Source organism: Chanodichthys erythropterus, chromosome 1 (genome assembly GCF_024489055.1).
Source record: "Chanodichthys erythropterus isolate Z2021 chromosome 1, ASM2448905v1, whole genome shotgun sequence".
Taxonomy (NCBI): domain Eukaryota; kingdom Metazoa; phylum Chordata; class Actinopteri; order Cypriniformes; family Xenocyprididae; genus Chanodichthys; species Chanodichthys erythropterus.
The window spans coordinates 35,288,184-35,309,727 of NC_090221.1; the positions used below are offsets into that span (position 1 = coordinate 35,288,184).

A 21,544-nucleotide genomic window follows, 5' to 3' on the forward strand; every position below is an offset into this window, starting at 1 on the left:
ACATTAAATATTAATTGTAAATATTTACAAACAATTATATATAATTGCATAATACTGAAATGTTTATATACATTTTAAGATAGTATATGTACAGTATATTATATATATATATATATATATATATATATATATATATATATATATATATATATATATATATATATATATATATATATATATATATATATATATATTTCAGTAAGGTTCATTAGTTAACATAAGTTAACTAATTAATAATGAAGTGCAATTATACAGCATTTATTAATCTTTGTTAATGTTAATTACAACATTTACTAATACATTATTAAAATCTTAACTTTAGTTAATGCACTGTGAACCAACATGCTGTATTTTTATTAACTAATGTTAATGAAGATTAGTACATGCTGTAACAAATGTATTGCTTCATGTTAGTTAATACATTAACTAATGTTTAACTAATGAAACTTATTGTAATGATAAGAAATTACACACAATTTATAATATTTACCACATATTCATTCATATTCATATGCGGATGAGTTCAAGTGTTGTACTAAGCTTTACATTTCAACTTTTAAATCTGACCATACAGTAGTCTATTACTGCATACTTATTTGTTTTAAAATAATGCACTTATTTGCATATAGTTATGCCACAGCGCTGTCTGTGTTTTGAACCCAGAACTTTCCTCTAAGAGCAGCAGGACCAGTGCTGATGTAAACACACACACACACCCAAATGATTTTTTGTGTGAAAGATGGAGCAACAGTTGTGGTTAAACCGGCAGCGCTGATAAACACATGGCTGTGTCCTGACCTCTTTCATTATCTCCATCTCTCTCCGTCTCACCGGTTTCTTTGGAAGTAGAAGTTCAGGAAGTTCAGTGTCTAAATGCATCACCGTTTCGGAAAGTGAGATTAGAGCATCAGACTTCAAAGAACCCGAGTGTAATCCGCTGTCATTTTAGTAATTAAAAACCTGCTCCAGTTTTACATCGAGGTGAGTGTGTGTGTGTTTGATTAGATGCATTTTTATAATCATAATCATAATCCTTGAAAAGTTGGAAGATTTGAATCCTCAGAAACTTCCAAATTCCTATTCAAAAAGTGCAAATGAATGCTTGATGTCGAATTCTCAGTGTCATACATAAATTTAGATCACAATGTATGATAACAAAACAATAATTTAATAAGTATAATAATAATATTAAAATATAAAATGATTACTATTATTCAGCAATAGTAGTAACATAATATACTTATAATAAATTTAGATCAGAATGTATGATAGCAACACAAACTAGAATGTACATTTCCTAAAGAAAATGTGAATGATGCTTGCAGTGGCAAAACTCGGCTGCTAGGGTGTTTCTAGGCAAATGCTAAGGTGTTCTGGGTGGTTGTTAGACGGTTGCTAGGGTGTTCTAGGTGGTTGCTAGGTGGTTACCATGGTAACCTGGGTAGTTGCTAGGCAGTTGCTAAGGTACTTGGAGTGGTTGCTAAGGTGTTGTTAGGTGGTTACTAGGGTGTTCTGGGTGGTTGCTAGGCAGTTTGCTATGGTAACCTGGGGTGGTTGCTAAGGTGTTGCTAGGCAGTTGTAAAGGTACTTGGGGTGGTTGCTAAGGAGTTGCTAGGGTGTTCTGGGTGGTTGCTAGGGTAACCTCGGTGGCTGCTAGGGTGTTGGTAGGCAGTTGCTAAGGTACTTGGAGTGGTCGCTAAGGTGTTGCTAGGCGGATGCTAGGGTGTTCTGGGTGGTCGCTAGGTGGTTGCTATGGTAACCTGGGTGGTTAATAAATAAGTAATACTAATAAGTATTTCTTTATATTTTACTACACATTCTATAAAACACACAATATTACTGTGCAAAAAAAAACTCTAAAATGGAAAATTAACTATTTGTATCAATATTTTTTTCCAGTATTGAATAAAATAGAATGAAATCTCTCAGTGTGTGAGTGTATCAATAAACCTTCCAGTTTTCCTGCCTAACTGACTCCTGCTGTGATTGGATGGTGAATTAGTGTGCTGATCTCTGATTGGCTCTTACCACATCATTACGGCTAAGCACTTCCAGGATGTTGTTCAGGAGTTCAACGCTGTTCCGCTTCTCATCCTGATTTCCCTCCCCCACCACAGCCAACGCCCCGCTCAGCTCCCTGAGCATCATGGGTAACAAGATGTCACGGCAGTCTGGAAATGACAACATAACGGAACACCTCAGTCTATTCATAAAATAAAATAGTCAAATAAATACATTAAAACAACTTTTCATCTCCATAAAATAAAAAGTTTATTTATTTTAAATTTTTGTAATACATGTAAGTAATATTAAATATTTATTTAAAATATGAAAATATACATTCTATGTAAAAATAAAAATATAATTATTTAAATGTATATATGTGTGTGTGTGAGTGTGAGTGTGTGTATATACATAAAACTCATAAAATGTTATGCCAAAAAATTATACATATGAACCAGGATGGACATAATTTGAAATGCTGTATTTTGTCATTTAAATATCAAATTCTTAAATGTATAGATGCATAAATGAGAACAAAATGGTCGTGAAAAAATAAAAGACTACAGTTATCTACAGTAATTGATACCACAGTTGAAGAGTGTTGGTGGGGTCTGTTTGACGGCTATACTGGATCCAAACCAATCCAGAATCTGCTGCACTTCATGACTGACTTTTACTTAAGCATCTTTTCTTCTGCCTTTTAAAATCAGCACATCAAAAGCTCATTTAAACTCTGATCATCGTTGATAATCAGTTGGTAATGAGCCAATCTGATTTTGCTGAGAGAGCCAGAGTCAGAGAGAAAAAGAGAAGATAATGCAGACAATGATGGACACATTGTTTTCCAAATTTTTAATACCATGGTGTTTGTGTGTGTATTATATTGATTAATCGTGAATAACTGCATCTAACATAAAAGTCTGTGTTCACATAATTTATGTGTGTATATATTATATTTATATCTATTATATATGTCTGTGTGTGCATACACACACACATATATGTAAACACAAAAGATTCAGGGTATTAAAATTTGAGAAATAATATTACTTTTTATTATTAAGATTTAAAAAAAATACATAATTATTAACAATGGCTCAAAAAAACTTGGTTTACCAGATTCACATCTATGCAGGTCAAAGAAACAAAGTCCAACCAGAATGCAGCAGTGCATGTACACATCAGTATATGAACATTTGCCATCGACCTGAGCTTCCTACAGGAACACGACCCTTCCTCTCAACGCCATCTCTCTCTCCCAGAGCTCAAAATGAGTCTCAGCGGGAGCGCTTTTCTCTAAAATGAGCGTGATGCATCAAGAAAAAGCTGATATTATAAATGCAATGAGTTTCAGGCACTCACGATTACCGACCGAGCGACATACATCATGGCAGTGAACCGGCAGTTTAACGTACACTTACAGTATTGTTACACTTTGAGTCAGGTAAATAAATGACAATCATAAACGTCGGCACTAATGCTAATTACTGAGGCGAATGGTAATTGGATTTGTCACACTTAATGTCCCTGTGAGATAAAGAGTGATGGAGAGCGGGACTCCTCAGAGAGAGAGAGATAAATGCTACTGTGGATCCGTCCCTGAGGAAATATTGAGCGATCTGAGCTCATGAAGGGTTCACTGGTGTCGCTTTTTATAGTGTCCCGCTCCATCATCAATATCACCGGCAAGAACAACAGGAAAATGTGCCGTCCAGCATTTTCTCAAGGCCACACTGACCCTTTCACCTCCTGGACCAAAGCAGTGCTCAGCGAGTGTGTGTTTATTGCTGTCATGATCCAAATGAACCATTAAAACATGAAAAACACACACAGCTTTCACATTTAGCATCATGTGTACATGCACATAACACATCTAGAATGACCCGAACATGCTTAACATCAGGAGTTCACACTCGTGGTATTCTTGGCTGAGCTGAAACGCTCTTACCTAACAGGAAAAAACACTTACTCAACAGACTCTCTATTACTGAGGACTGATCCTGGCTGAAAGCCACGCTAGTGGACAGCCAAAAGTGCTTCATGCATCAGATGACTTCTACAAATAATGCATTTTGAAATTCAAGGAACGTGGAAATGAATGATGGTAAATGCTGCACATCTGCCAGTTATCTTTTTTAGAATACTCTATTGTTTTCTCTGTCTGTCTTAAACACATCAGTCTAAAGCAATCTGTTTCCTGCGAGGAGTGAAATGAGGGTGATCTGTTCACAACTCATAAGTGATCAGGTGAGACACGTCACAGTTTACATATGCACTACCGAGCGTCACCAGTGACAACATTTGAACGAATGCCGAAGGAAAGGACTCTGAATACATGCCTGCATTCATCACTCACTACATCAGTGTGTTGGGATATGACGATAGATAGATAGATAGATAGATAGATAGATAGATAGATAGATAGATAGATAGATAGATAGATAGATAGATAGATAGATAGATAGATAGATAGATAGATAGATAGATAGATAGATAGATAGATAGATAGATAGATAGATAGATAGATAGATAGATAGATAGATAGATAGATAGATAGATAGATAGATAGATAGATAGAAGGATAGATAGAAGGATAGACAGAACAATAGACAGACAAAACGAGAGACAGATAGATAGATAGATAGATAGATAGATAGATAGATAGATAGATAGATAGATAGATAGATAGATAGATAGATAGACAGACAGACAGACAGACAGACAGAACGATAGACAGATAGACAGACAGAACGATAGACAGACAGATAGAGAGAACGATAGACAGATAGACAGACAAAACGAGAGACAGACAGATAGAGAGAACGATAGACAGACAGACAGACAGAAAAATAGACAGATAGAATGATAGACAGACAGATAGAATGATAGACAGACAGAACGATAGACAGAACGATAGATAGAACGATAGAACCATAGATAGATAGATAGATTTTATTGCTGGATCTTTCTACAAGGTCCCTAAACTGAAAGTCCCTAGGGCTGAACTGAAGACTAAATTACAGCGCTGCTGTTCTGTTCTTGAAGAAAACCCTGTGTGAGTATTTAAAAACTAATCTAATCTCAGTCAAGTGTCTGTCCTTCTCTCAGGAGAAAAAGATCCTGACAACTGCTCCCTTAAGAATCATAACTCAGCCCTTTTCTCTTCGGCAAGAAACCTCCGTTCATTTTCATCTGCCGCTGTATCCTGAGAGTTCACAATAAACTATTTCACATGGTAATAAGATGCAATAAGATGCTGGCCTAAACCAGACGGACTCACCATACCGTGCCAGAGAGAACAGTGTGTGTGTGTTTGAAATGACATGGACATTGAAGATTGAAATGAGAATAAGCTTTGACTTTGGCTCTTCATGCAGCACTTGAAGGTCTAATTCAATCTGCTTTCTATTACCAAGATTTTAGATGTTCGTGCACAATAACACTCAACATGTTTCGTCACGCTGTTAATATATATATTTCTCCTTGATGAAATGTGTTGAGCTTCAAATTCACCTGTAATTCTCTCCTACAGGGCGGAACGAGAGCGCAGCTGTAAATTGGATTCTCGGCTGTCTAAAATGTTGTTAACACACTGATGACAGCTGCAGCCGGAGGCTCTGACATCGGCCCTTCACAAACTTTAAAGTGCATCATTTCCATGCCTCTTATGAAGATGGGACTTTCAGAGCAAAAACAACAACAGCTGGTCTAAACCTGCGATGGCACTGAAAAACATCCAGCATTCAAACAAGTATCAGACTTTTAATGCAAGACACAACAGGCAAAACCATTGTTTTTTTCAATTTTGGGTTATTCTGCTTCCATATCTTGTCTTCTTTCAGACTAGGGGTAAGAACACATCAAAATACACATTTAAGTGTTTATTACACTTTATCTATTTGCGTCTGTAGATTTCAATTACAATGCATATCTTTAAAGGCCATTTCCTCAAAGTGAGGCAGAAATCTCCAATTCAGCAGCTCATTTATATGGCAAATTTTACAGTTTTATTCCTATATTTTATTATATATATATATATATATATATAGTCTGAAGGTGCCTTTGAAATGTTTTAACTAATCATCTTGTAATGAATGTCATTTCATTTCTAGTTTGAGTATGAATAATCATATGCAGTACTGTAAAAGACAACAATACTTAAGCACTGTGAAAGGTTTTCCCACAAACTCAACTGATTTCATGAGAACTTTTGACCTCCTAACTGAACAAATTGATCATAGAAATAAAAACAGTATAAATAAAAATGAATAAATTTTTCTCTTAGTCTTAAGTGCAAACGATAAGTGCAACCATAATCAAAGTATAAAGCTCAATATTAAAAGTGCAAATGGAGACCTAAGAGCTAAGAGATGGTTACAACTACACAGCCCAGCCTAAGATAGCTTTCATATTGGGAGATATTTGCATGCATCACGGAGCCGCTTTCAAAATGTGGGGTATTGAAATCTCGTTTGAATGCGCGCTTGTGTTTTACTTTAGATTTCGCGATTGCGCGTACTCTGTGAATAGGGAGCGGCGGTGCTGAGCGCATTCTACAAGATAAGACATTTGTCAGACGCTTAGGTTTTGTTGTGCAACGAATCCTCTGCTATGGTCTTGTCAGTCATCTCATCATCTGTGAATCAGTGAACTGTGGTTCCTGCTGCACTACATACGACTCTGCAGCTCATGTTGGATGAGCTGGATGGGATTGATGCGACTGTTATCCAACTGAATTAAATGGCTTTTATTTCTATAAAAAGCAAAACAACAATGGAGGCATAATGTAAACGTAGTGGTGGGATATTCTATCCTAATTTCACCTTGACACTCCGTCATAGCAATACGACGAGACAGATTTTCTCCTCGACAAGAAATCTTGTCACATTTTAATCTTGCGAGATCTCATAGCACAAGATCTCGTCGGACCCCTAGTCATTAACATTTTAAACAACACTTTGGAAGAAATTGTAATACAAAAACTGTGATTAATTAACTGGGGAAATATGGTGATAGCTTGATCATCTTTGGAACAGAAATTAAGATATTTTTGATGAAATTCGAGAGGTATACGAGTCGTCCATAGACAGCAATATAATCACCACTTTCAAGATCCGGAAAGGTACTAAAGACATCGTTAAAACAGTCAACGTGACTGCAGTGGTTTAACCTTAATTTTATGAACAAAAAGCAAAAATAACGACTTTATTAATCAATCTCTTCTCTTCCCTGTCATTATCCTTAAGCAGATGACGCAGTAAGCACAACGAAGGCTTCCGTGTTTATATCCGAATGCCGGCTCAGTATTGGCCAAAGCTGATCATGTGAGCAGCACGACGCATGTGGGTGATGCTGATGCAGGAGCTGGCCAATAATGAGTCGGTTCTGACGTAGTATTTTTGTCGCTTCCTAAAATTAAAGTTGAACCACTGCAGTCACATCGACGATGCCCTTTCTGGACCTTGAAAGTGTTGATTATATTGCTGTCTATAGACGAGTCATATACCTCTCGGATTTCATCAAAAAAGTCTTAATTTGTGTTCTGAGGTCTTATGGGTGTGGAATGACATGAGGGTGAGTAATTAATGACAGAATTTTAATTTTTGGGTGAACTAACCCTTTAAAATGTTTACACTATTCACATTTACACTGTTTTACATGTCGATCTTTACTATGAGTTTGGTGGGCATTTTTGAGTAATTTTAACCTCTCAGTAGTAATTTATCTGATGTATATTATGCATCAATCTTTGTATTGCCGGGTAGAAAATAAATACTCGATATTCTAAAACACCCTAGCAACTGCATAACAATGCCCTGGCAACCATCCTAGCAAACTCTCCAGCATCATGGTTGTGATTTCTGCACAAACAAGCACCACTGACTCACAAAATGTAAAAATCTAGTTGGCAAATGCTGTTAAAGTCAGGACCAGTTTCACTGCCAGGGGAATTACTTGTTTTGCTCAAGCTGAAAAGTTTTAGCTGAAGGATCTTAAAGCCCCTTTAAGTCTCGATTATCAATATTGATTCCAAGAAATATTCCCATTTAAATTCCCTGTCTGAGAGCCCAGTTGAAAACAGTGACAAATTCTGCCCACAGATCCTGAAACGAGTGCATCACTTCCATCAACAGATGGTGACACAGTAAAACAGGGGGAAACCTAAAAGAATAATAAAAAATTAACAAATAAGAGTGAAATGCATTTTCTCTGTTGTAATGCCTTTTAACCCAGCAGGATAAATAGTCAGAAAAGCCCTCGGCAAACCGTAACCATAACAACAGCCACATTAAGGCCTGAGTGGAAAAAACTTTAATTCACTTTCACTGCATTTGAATTAGTCAGATGAGATGTGTGTTTGTGTGTGTGTTTGGCGCACTTCATCATTTTAATGCATCGGCAAAGAGAGAGTGAATAATGGCAAATTTGTGTATTACTGTGTGTGTGTGTGTGTGTGTGTGTGTGTTTGATTTCTATATTACTCTAGTTATGTAATGTACATTCTCATTATGATCATCAAGCCTAGAAATTAATTCATCATTAGGGTCACACAAACTCACACAAACACACAAGCACAAATTTATATATTAAAAAAAGCACAGCAAAATTACTAAGAATAAGCTTAAAATCTAAATATTAATAATAGTCTAACAATATGTAAATAACACTGAAATAACAGACATACGCATGGAAAAAATGTAATAAAGTATTACAAAAGAAAGTGTGCAAAACTATAGTGAGCTGCTTAGAGGTTCATCGCTCTGATGGGTTTCAATTCACAAAGGTAAAGGGCACACTAAAAAACTAGGAATGAAAGGTGGATAAATAAAGATTATTATATCACACAACTCTGTGTGCATTTTATATTAGACTTTATAATCATAAAAATGATAACTTATTCATGTGCACTGAAAAGTGAAATAAAATGTCAGACATTCAGATAAAGTTCTGAGTCAGAGGACAGATGAGTTTATGAAACGCTTTCATTAAAACTAATCTCCATCTTTGGCTTTTATGCATGGTGATTCTGCTTGTATTTATCTGACATATGTGGACTCCAGGACATATGGTCTGTATGTTTGTTCTGATCTCAAAGAATCAAACTGCTCTCACATCAGTAGACGCTTCTTCAAAACCAGCTGTGATTTAAAGATCTCTTTGACAACGTGATTTAAAAGAATGCGGCAGATCTGTGGGCAGATGAGAGTTTCTGGGTAATTCACTCATTCTTTATTTCTTTTAACGATTCAATAATTTCAGTTTAGTTTCAGAGCGGAATAATTTGAGCTAACTGCTCTCATATTATTATGCATGAATCTAATTTCACCTCAAGTGGAAATTAAATGTGTCAAATGCAGATCCACATTTGAGTGTGTCTGTATGTGTTTTCCGTTCCAAGACCTAAAGTTGCACATCATTATAATTATCATAACTGAGTCATGAGATGTTTGACATAAATGTCCTTCACGGCTGACAAAATGGGCTTTTAATAAAAACTTGTCTGCCTATACAGTAGAAAGGCGAATTATTATTTTTTTTAAATGCTACCTAACTAGAGTACCTAATACCCATAATGCACTAGGCATGCTGCTGGCCAAGGCCACTCCCACCAGTCTGCTATGGATAAGACTGACTAGAGTCAAATACCACCTCATTTGTTTAAAAGACCTCCGAAGAACAGGCGAATCTCAACATAACAGACTGTTACGTAACAGTCGGGATCATTAATATGTACGCCCCCAATATTTGCATATGCCAGCCCATGTTCAAAGCATTACACAAGGGCAGAACGTCTGGATCTGCACAGCTGAATCATCAGACTAGGTAAGCAAGCAAGGACAATAGTGAAAAATGGCAGATGAAGCAATAATAACTGACATGATCCATGATAACATGATATTTTTAGTGATATTTGTGAATTGTCTTTCTAAATGTTTCGTTAGCATGTTGCTAATGTACTGTTAAATGATGTTAAAGTTACCATTGTTTCTTACTGTATTCACGGAGACAAGAGCCGTCGCTATTTTCATTATTAAACACTTGCAGTCTGTATAATTCATAAACACAACTTCATTCTTTATAAATCTCTCCAACAGTGTGTAATGTTAGCTTTAGCCACGGAGCACTATCAAACTCATTCAGAATCAAATGTAAACATCCAAATAAATACCATACTTTCACGATTAGACATGCTGCATGACAAACACTTTGTAAAGATCCATTTTGAGGGTTATATTAGCTGTGTGAACTTTGTTTATGCTGTTCAAGGCAAGCGCAAGCTCCAGGGGTGGGGAGTGTGAGTAATTAAAGGGGCCGCAACCTATATATCAGTGCATAGTTAATGATGCCCCAAAATAGGCAGTTAAAAAAATGAATTAAAAAAAATCTATGGGGTATTTTGAGCTGAAACTTCACAGACACATTCAGGGGACACCTTAGACTTATATTACATCTTTTAAAAAGATGTTCTAGGGCACCTTGAAAATGAACAAAGACATTTGCTTTACTCTCTCTCTCTCTCTCTCTTGCTACAAGGGCCATTTGAAAGGCTCAGAGGTGCTGATAGTGATCAAGGCCTGTAGGCCAAGATGTGTGTACATCGGGGGTCTACAAATGGTCACACCTTTAATACAGTGGGGGAAGTTTTAATCTTCTGATTGGTCAGTTTGAATGTCTCACATTTGGGTTTCAGTCACATGGTCAAGAAAGGGATAAAAGAAGATTGTAACCATTGCTCTGGCGCTTTGATTCTTGGCTTTTCTTGGGCCCTCTCTGGCCCTCTCTCTGTTTCTCTCACTCTCAGGTAACTTTTTACATACATGCTGGGTACAATTAATGGTATATAATTTTATCATCTCATACATCTATTTTGTAATTATTTTAAGTGTAACCATAATCAGACATTGTCATTAAACCCTTTCAATTACAAATTATTTGTGCCAACTAGTTTTGATTTAGTATTAACATTAATGTGCTCCCTATTGCAATACAATATTGTCACACTATAGCAACGCTATCCCACATATTTTGCTATTATAACTGCGCTTATTTCCGTCGTTGGTATAAGTTGCAGTGGGTGGTAATAGACAAGAAATGTATAGTTTTCTACTATCTTGCTGATAAAGTTTCTTTAGTCGCTCGGCAACCTTACAGCCTGAACCCCTGTAGGAGTGAGTTAGTTTCAGTTTCCATTGAAGGATCCAACGCATTGTAGGCAGCGGCTAAAGGCTGCAAAGAATCATAAATATGGAGAGAACGCTGCGACGAAAAATATGCATGTTTGTAGTCAACATTTTCAAACTGGACGACGCAGAGTTTTAGGCCAAATGGAGGGGAAAATCTGAAAGAAACTGCTGTTCTGCCAATTCTTCCTGAAGCAAAACCTTGTTGCGCATGTAATGGAGGCTAATTAGTAAGAGCTGTGCAGCTAAACATCCCTCCCATGGTCTCAAGAGGCACACTAGTGACTGATACTAGAGACTCTCATACCGGAGATGCTGGTTCAAGACGTTGGTGCCGTGACCCGGACAGGAGTGAGGTTTAGGGGGGTGAGTGTAACGGTGGCCAACTAGTGAGAGCTGGGCAGGTAAACCTCCCTCCCATGACTTCAAGAGGCGCAATGTCAACTGATGCTAGAGATTGTGGTCTTTAGCATATTTGTTACTGCACGCTCCTCCCTTGCCAGAGATGCTGGTTCAAGTCCTACACAGAGCGGGGCGAGTAGGACCAGAGGAGTTACATTGGTGCCGTGACTCTGATAGGAGTGAGGTTTAGGGGGGCGAGTGTAACGGAGGTTAACCAATGAGAGCTGTGCAAGTAAACCTCCCCTGACCTCAAGAGGCGTAGTGGCAAATGATGCTAGAGACTGTGGTCTTTAGCTTACTTGTTAGTGCATGCTCCTCCCATGCCGGAGACACCGTTCAAGTCCCGCTCAGAGTGGGGTGAGTAGGACCGGAGGGGTTACATTGGTGCCGTGACCCGGATGTGTGTGAGGTTTAGGGGGGCGAGTGTAATGGAGGCCAGCTAGTGAGAGCTGTGCAGCTAAACGTCCCTCCTCTGTTGTGTGATGTATGGGAAACTTTAGGTAAAGAAACCTTTAACCTTTGGGGTTATTATTCTTGGTTGGCAAGTAAGACAACTGTAAGGGACGTAAATAAGAAAGCAGGGGTTGTCACATGAAAGGAGAATGAGGATTTAACCTTGGAGATTAGGGGTGTAAGGACAGGGAAAAGCTGTTATTTATCTTTCAGCGTAGCGGATACGCATTTTGACTTCAAAGTACGCTGGTACGATTTGTCACTCTAAACTACACAAAAACCTGGTGACGCCTCTGTGCACGTGCAGTCCTCAAATCAAGCAACAGCAAAAGAAGAAGAGTTCGACCAATCATAGCGCTAGGTTCTTCCTCCAAATAACAAGTGGGGTTGATTGACAGATGCGTAAAGTCTATCATTAAAAAGAGACTGAAAATCTGCACCAATAAAGATTCCCGCTCGATCCCCCTTCATAATACTTAGTAAGGAGGCCATAATAATTTTTGACTCATGGCTGAAGTTGAGTTTCTCCAGCTCTCCCCAGGTTGGATATATTTAATTTTTCTTCCGGGGGGGGAATATCCTTCTCACCTTTTTCACCCCTGACCCGTTTTCATGCCTGCCACTATAAGCTCTTCTTTCTTTCATGCTTCATGGAGTTCAGTTCAGAATTGCGTGTCACAGCTGACAGTGAATCTACTGTGATCTTTCTTGCTCGGTCACTACACCGGACACTGCAGCGAGAGTTTTTTAAAAATGATGAATCTTTCATCTAAAATCAGTACATTACCTCCTCAGTCTTCTGTTTTGATTTTGTCATCTATGATGCATCCAGGTTCAAGTCAAGTCATCTTTATTTCCATAGCACTTTATGGAATACAGATTGTTTAAAAGGTGCAATGTTTAAATTTGGGAGGATCTATTGACTTAAATGCAATATAATATACATAACTATGTTTCCAGTGGTGTATAAATGCCTTACATAATGAACCATTATGTTTTTATTACCTTAGAATGAGCTATTTATATCTACATACACAGTGGGCATGTTTTTCGGACAAACACTCTACAGAGTGCATTTAGTCACTATGTTGTTCTTCTTCTAAATTGTTCATGTTTTTAGAGGCAGCTTGCATCGTCACTACGTTGAATATGCACAAAGAATAACTAGTAGTTATAGTCATCTGGGTTATTAGAAGCAGAGACCATTCTTTGTTAGAAGTAAGAAGAAACCTCATTGCTTGACTGGCTAAAGTACTCTCTGCTGTCTTAGACGACATCTTTGACTTCTGTCGGTCAGACGGCCACCGTAGCTTTTCTATTTAGCTTCGAAAGGGAGGGGTGAGCTGTCGTTGGTTGCAGTTCGCAACCTCACCACTAGATGCCACTAAAATTTACACACTGCACCTTTAAAGCAACTTTATAGTGATAAACAGGGCTGCACGATTATGACAAATATCATAATTGATTATTATGTAAATGTGATTATTAATTACGATTATCACAATTTACATAGAATGATGTTTTGAATAGCTTTATACCATTGTTTGAAGCTACTGCATGCCATACTTTTATATAAAAATATTTTTAAAATAATTTTTTTTCGGGATTCTTTGATAATTAGATCTGAAATCAGCATTTATTTGAAATGTTTTGTGATGTTATAATTGTCTTTGCTGTCAATTTGATCAACTAAATGCATCCTTCCTGGATAATTAGTTTCTTAAAAAAAAAAAAAAAACTTTTGAACATTAGTGTCTGTACTAACTCAAATTCTACACTTTTAGAGCATGCACTAAGACTGTATGGCACTATTGGGAAATATTACCTTGTCATTATCATTTTACATGTAAAAATAGCTTAAAAATCCTCTACAAACTTTACCAATCACCTTTAGCATATTGCTCTTAATGCACTAATGTTAATCTTGCATACTATTACTATGAACACTTTGCAAATGGAGATTCAGCCATCGTCATCTGCAACTTGTCGCTGATCCCATCATGCCTTGTTTCTCCTCCAGATGAGGGCTGGACACACTAGATGAGGCTAATATGGTAGAGGTAATTGTACAGCATATAAATGTCTCATTGCTCTCGCACCCATTTTAGAGTGACATTTCACAAAATGGGGCCTCGTTTTCCAGTGGCCGGCCGGATAAATTTCAATTAAAATGCCTGTCAGGGAGGCTTACGGGGAACACGGTTATTCAAAAATAAATAAAATGACACATGAATAAGTAAACAGCTTGCTGCATCATGCAGGACAAAAAAGGAATCCTCGCATTGTGATATCAAGCAACCCTGGACCAATCAGTAGAGGCGAGGAAGCAATACTCATGAATATTTATGAACAAACGCACCAGACACATATGGAACGGGCAGCTTGTGATTGTGCTCATAAAATGCATGAATTTAATTTTGAAACCTGATGTCTCATGCAAATCTATTATATATATTTATATATTAGTATATAGTTATATAGTTATAGTTTAAGCTGCCACAATTATGTCAATTGAGATGTACATAAATGTGTTGAATGATCTTTTACTCAATATTCAATAACATATATATATATATATATATATATATATATATATATATATATATATATATATATATATATATACATACATATATATATATATATATATATATATATACATATATACATATATATATATATATATATATATATATATATATATATATACATATATATATATACACACATACATATATATACACACATACATATACATATACACATACATATACACATACATATACATATACATATATATATACATATATATATATATATATATATACATATATATATATATATATATATACATACAGCTATGGAAAAAATTAATTTTTTCCATAGCTGTATATATATCAAAACCAAAAAAATGTGAAAAAATGTGTCACATACACAGTGTTACTGTAGTATTGAGATAATATTATAGCAAAAATTTTGTATCGTAGCGGAATTTCTTCCAGACGAATCCGGCGTTTTGGGAGCCTGAAATCGCTATTTTTTGAAACCGGGTCCCTGAGTGGATAAATCTGAAAACGACACCCTTGCATTTTCGTGTGTACAGCCAATCCGTATATTTTGTGAAACGATGATGATATCACGCCACGTCTCGACCCGAGTCAGACACCACTACATCATCTAACATCAACAACAATAACAGCAGACTACATGCTTGTGTTCCTACCGCAGAAGCTACTGAGCCTATTAGCTTTACTAAAATAAAGCTTTATTGATCTAAGCTTTACTAAAGTTTGTATACAGTGTGCAAGGTTTATGTGCATGCTTCAAGTCTTATTCCCCATTTTAAGTGTACCTCTGTGGCAGAATTACAGCGCCACATACTGATCTGGCATGTATACTACATCGTTTTGAGTCTGGCTTCGTGTGGATGTGGCCTAAATGAAAATTGGTATTGTTCCTTTAGCAACTATCCAAAATAATATAAGTTATTTTATTTCAGTTAACATTCGTTTTATTTCAAGTAACAAACCTGTTTTTTTGTGGTTTTAGTTTTAGTTAACTATAATAACCCAAGAGTGTAGATTTTACAACAAATACAAGGGAGGGTTAACACACTTTAAGTTAAATGGGCCTGGATGATGTATCTGTCTATCATTATCATCAAACACACACACACACACACCCCGAATACAATCTATCACGACTCTCATGAGCAAAATCATCAGGCTCTTTAGTAAAACACACACACACACAAACACATTCATCATCCATCTGCAACTCAATGAAGTTAAAGAGCACAAACACACACACACACACACACACACCATTCATCACTTTATAGCATCTAGTTAACAGGCCGTTTGGCAGGAGCAGGCCAGAGGCTATCATATAAACCTAGAGAAAGAAAGAGCGGAGGAAAAGAAACAGTGTAAAATAACAAATGAAATAACCTGTGGGCAGGAAAGGAAAGGAAAGGAAAGGAAAGGAAAGGAAAGGAAAGGAAAGGAAAGGAAAGGAAAGGAAAGGAAAGGAAAGGAAAGGAAAGGAAAGGAAAGGAAAGGAAAGGAAAGGAAAGGAATTAGTTTTATTCAATGAGGTCCAATATGTCCAATATGTTCAATATGTTTTCTATTCATATTCTGCTATTTAATGAAATTTTTGCAATTTAAAATTTGACTGGAAAGTTTAACTGAAAAATTTACATTTGACTATAGGGGTCTAAAAATAGTGCAGAATATTAAATATTGCTTTTTTCCTCTAACAAAGTGCTAAAACATTTACACTGATTTTTTTTTCGTTCACTAAATGCAAAATGCCACATTCAGCAAATAAATTCACTAAGGCAACTACAGATTTCTAATTCAGCAAAGTGTCAATTAGCGACAAACTGATAATTTTGGTAATTTGTTGACAATCAACAAATGTAAAAAGATAAGCAACTAATATCACAACAACAACAAATAACTAACAATAATCACAAAGCATCAAAAAACATTTTAAAAAACTCAGCTAACAGTAACAAAATAATCCTATAACAGTAAATGAATAATTTATTCACATGCCGCAATGCATGCTGGGAACTCACAACCCCTTAATTTTTCAGCAAAATTCTTTGTTCAGACAACTGTTTGACTAGTTGGGAGAATTCTGTTGGTCTAACATTTTTTATGTAGTTGAATGTTGGTTTTTAAAATAGTTTCAAGTATTTTTTCATATTTATAAATATTTATGTCTTACAGGTCCTGTTGCTTTTTTACAGTGTATATAGTTTGTGTCTCTGTGTGTGTGTGTGTGTGTGTGTGTGTGTGTGTGTGTGTGTGTGTGTGTGTGTGTGTGTGTGTGTGTGTGTGTGTGTGTGTGTGTGTGTGTGTGTGTGTGTGTGTGTGTGTGTGTGTGTGTGTGTGTGTGTGTGTGTGTGTGTGCGAATGTGTGTGTGTGTGCGCGTGCATGCATTTCACCTTGTCTCTGGAAGAGTTTGCTGCCCACTATCTCAGTCATGGATCCCACTTTCTGTTTCTGTAGTTTATCCGGAGGAATACAGGTGTAGAAATCATACAACAGCTTACTGCACACAGACAAACAGGAACAGACATTAACAAAGCACAAAAAACAAGTTCAAAAGTAATTCATACAATTAATTTCTCATTGGCAATCAATTTTGTGATGTTTTAGTGGAGAACAGTAACCTCTCAGTTTGTATTTTTAGTATTTAATAAAAGATAAAAATAGAACAAATGAATCCATAAATTAATGCTAAAGCTGCTGAGGGCAGAAAAAGTGACCTGTGCTTTATTGATCGAGTCTGAAGGCCGCCGGTGTCTGTGAGAAACTACTGTATCATATCGACCCTTTCAGAGCGGCGAGAATCGCCTGTGTTGTGTGTACAGTGATGAATCGGACGTCACTTGAAGCGAAACACACACTCTCAGCTCTAACTAGATAAAACACTCAAAATAAACTCTGTTTCTGCAATCAGTATGAGAGAAACTCGCTCCACTGTCTCCTCAAACTCATTAAAAACTCGAGCCGAGACATCAGACATCTGCCTCAGTTACCCGCATGAGCAGCTAAACTGGTTAAAGTCACATTACGGTTATAATAACATTAGTGTTTGAGGGAAGCTCAGGTAAATGTAGGAGGACAGGTGCATTAAAGACCATCAGCATCAGAACGAAGGAGAATCTGTGCGTTTGTCGTGATTGATTTCTGCAGTTACTGATGTCACAAACTTGATGTTGGTCATCAAAGTGTCATCAAGCACTTGTAGAAACTGTTAAGCTCCCCAGCACATCAGTCAATACGGCATATTGAGAAGGTCAAGTTAAGAGCGGTTTGTGGCGTCTGAGAACGAGACTGTGTCAGGACTTGTTTTAGGCTGTTATGAGACTCACCTGAGGAGTTTAGCATCGAAAACCGTCTCCACATCTTGAAGGACTGTGGGCAAGTACTTCAGAGCAGCCACCTATACACACCCACACATAAGAAATATTTTAAATTGTATAACATTATAAAACTATGTGACAAATCAAAGAATTTTAAATTTAAAAAAATCATAATATAAAAAGAATATATGTCACAATAAAATAATTTATTATAACATTTTATATAATATAAAATATTTAACATACTGTATATACATATTATAATTGGTAACAATAAGGTCTAATTTCTGAACGTTAGTTAACATGAATTAAAAATGAGCAATATATTTTTACAGCATTTATGAATCTGTTAATTGTTCATGTTAGCTCGCAGATACAAATTTTTATTTAATAATGTTTTAATAAATGTAGCAATTAAAATTAACTAATTGTTCATTGTTAGTTCATGTTAATTAATGTAACCTGTTACACATATACCCATATTATATCCATTATATATTGTGTATATATACATATTTAATTATATGTGTATACAATCATATTTTAAAATATTTTAAAACAATAATAAATGATCAATTCCAGGTCACTAATCAATAAAGCTAAATTGTGACACTTATAATGTGAACTCAATACCAAACTGGCTTGATTATACATTTTCAGGACTGACAGCTGGTAAACCCAGAACCTAGTGATCCCAGACTTTTGTACCTCACTGCATCATCAATCATTTAATGTGTGAATTATGCATAATTTAATTTAATTTAGTAATAAATACAGTAGTACAGCACTCAGAATGGACACACATTCATACCTGCTGCAGTAGTGTAGTGGTGTAGTCACTTTTCATCAGGTTATTGATGGACTCAAATAAACTTTTGAGAGATTCTTCAAACTCGGCCTGTTCCTTCCCTTCATACAGTCTGAAGAGAGATAGAGAACATTTGTGAGCAGTGTAATACATCTCACATCAGTGTATCGCACATCAGCCATTAAACCTGCTGGTTTGGAATGTTTTAAATACAACTAAATATGCTAGACAGAAGCAACACAACTCCAGCGGTCTTGCCAAGTCCACGGTTTTCCGGTGGAACTGGGCTAGTTTAACACTTGTTTCCGCGGGTTGAAGCGATTTTACCAGAGGAACCCCAACAAAAACGCAGATTTTTACCCCCTGGAACATGATTGAGCTACTTTTGAGTACCAATTGGGTGGGAAAACCTGGCAACCCTGAACTACAATATCAAACTGATACTGGTTAAGATCATGAACAACACGAACCAAACTCTTCCAGTCTCAGATGCAACTACAGTGATTGAGGGCGGGGCAATCAGAATCAGGAATCAGAATTGCTTCTTTCTTTTGGGACACAATAACTCCATTTATCATGCACTTCAATCTTTGAAACTTTGCAGACCTTTTACATTCACAGACAGCTCTATTACACACTACATAAAAGGCAATATCTGAACAAGCATAATAGGGGCATTTCAACTGCTTAATGCTTTATTGCAAAGCATCTAGTCAGGATAAAGAGCGCGATGAGCCTAGTTAGTTTGTGGGTCAGTTATGGCATTGTTCAGTAGAAACACATCTGTTTCTGAGAGAGATATGGCTGTGTTTCAAGTGACAGATACAAAAATAGTGTGGTGGCAGTTCTGATAGTGACTGAAACTTTCTTCAATCACATTTTAGACACAGCCCAAAGATTCATCTCACTCTCTCTGAGACCCTCATGCTCTTCTTTCATGGCGTTTTTCTCTTGTCTCACTCTCTCTCCTGTCTCTGTCCATCAGGTCAGTTGTGTGGAGATCTCTCTCTCTCTCTCTGGTTTATCTCTTTGTCTGTCTGTCAGGAGTAACTCGGCACAGATGTTATAGTCGGTGGGGTTTCTGAGGGTGGAGATTATGCTGTAACAGACGACAGTATTTACCGCGGTACCGCTGAAGAACAGACGTGATTACTGAAGCATTGTTCCTCTAATCCACATGAGAGCCACAGTTAATACACCACCTCCGACCCCACACAATACCACACACACGCACTCACAAAACAATGATGCATACTGTATATACATACATCAAAACAAGTAGATGTGCATTTACTAGAATTAGTAAACCTACAGAGAACAAACGCATGCAAACCGACAAACTTAATCCTCAATAAAATCACCTAAAAATAATTCTAACAGCAAAAAAAACACACTTATGCAAAGACATTATATATTCATAAAACACAACAAATACACACGGCAGCAAACCACCGTATGGGTTTTGACAAAGTTGCTCATGCTGCCCAAGGCTAAGCGCACACACACACACACACACACACACACACTGGGTTAATCCTGATGGAGAGCCATTAGAGCATAAAAACAACCACTCAAAGAGATAAAACACAAATAGCACAGAGAATGTGTGAGAAGATGAAAACCCTTGAAGAAACCACCAAATACACAAACACACAAACATCCTGGTTCTGGATGCTGATTAATCAACACAACATTCCAGCAGTGTTAAACACACACTGATGTCATCTATTAACCATTAGATCTACTAGTGCATAGATTCCTAAACTTGTTTGTCAGTCCTCTGAGCTAAAATATTTACTTTAGTTAATATTTCAATAATTTAACAACACATTTGCATGTTCTTGGTTTTCTGATGGACTATTATCATTAACTAGAACTAAAATTATTTAAAACTTTTGTTAATTAAAATGAAACTGTTTTAAAATATAAATGAAAAACTTCAAGTAAGGAAAATTATAAATGTTGCCTTTGCAACAAACTAAAATAAATTTAAGTTTAAGCAATAAAATAATCGGCAACATGGTTCATTAGTTAAACATTAGTTAATGTACATGAACTAACCATGAGCAATACATTTGTTACTGTATTTGTTACTAATCTTCGTTAATGTTAGTTAATGAAAATACAGCTGTTCATTGTTTGTTCATGTTAACTAATGTTAACAAGATTTTAATAATGTATTAGTAAATGCTGACATTAACAAAGATTAATAAATGCTGCATAAGTGCAGTTCATTATTAGTTCATGTTAACTAATGTAGTTAAATAATGTTAACTAATGAACCTTACTGTAAAGTGCTACCAAATCATTTAATGGAAATAAACACTGAAACTGAACTAAACTGAAATAATAATAAAAAAACATAAATAGTAATATTTATTGTATTAACTAATACAAATAATGAAAGTGCATAAAAATTAAACTGAAAATAAAAACTAAAAGCATTTTCAAAACATTAATAAATACTTTATATAAATAATACTAAAGTAACTACTCTGATGTCAGTAATGTTCACATGACATGCAGGTAAACAAATCAAATATTTAATAATTTTTTGTGTATTTTATTTATTTATTTTTTATTTATTTAAATGTAACATTTTTATGATTTAATTTATCTTTTTAATCAACACAATATCTGTTTGGGAAACCCCACACTAGTGAAAGGACGACATGAATCAATTTAATTCAGAAAAAAAATGTAACCCTAAAACAGAGCTTGTTTGATTTAACTTTTCAACACATTTAAAACAAAAGAGCAAAAAATATACTATAATCTACCTTTCTAGCTTTTTAAGCATCTATTTTTTAAGC

General features: G+C 36.0%; 1 protein-coding gene across 1 annotated transcript in view; it reads right to left on the minus strand.

Moving 5' to 3' along the window:
* The window catches only part of dock2-like (dedicator of cytokinesis protein 2), a 107,701-nt gene that overhangs the window by 58,595 nt on the left and 27,562 nt on the right, over positions 1-21,544 (minus strand). The window contains exons 23-26 of the mRNA XM_067391226.1: positions 18,735-18,843; positions 17,933-18,003; positions 17,000-17,106; positions 2,029-2,171 (exon numbers count right to left, since the gene is read on the minus strand). Of these exons, the coding sequence (XP_067247327.1) occupies positions 2,029-2,171; positions 17,000-17,106; positions 17,933-18,003; positions 18,735-18,843 (430 nt within the window). The remainder of the gene's footprint in view (positions 1-2,028; positions 2,172-16,999; positions 17,107-17,932; positions 18,004-18,734; positions 18,844-21,544) is intronic.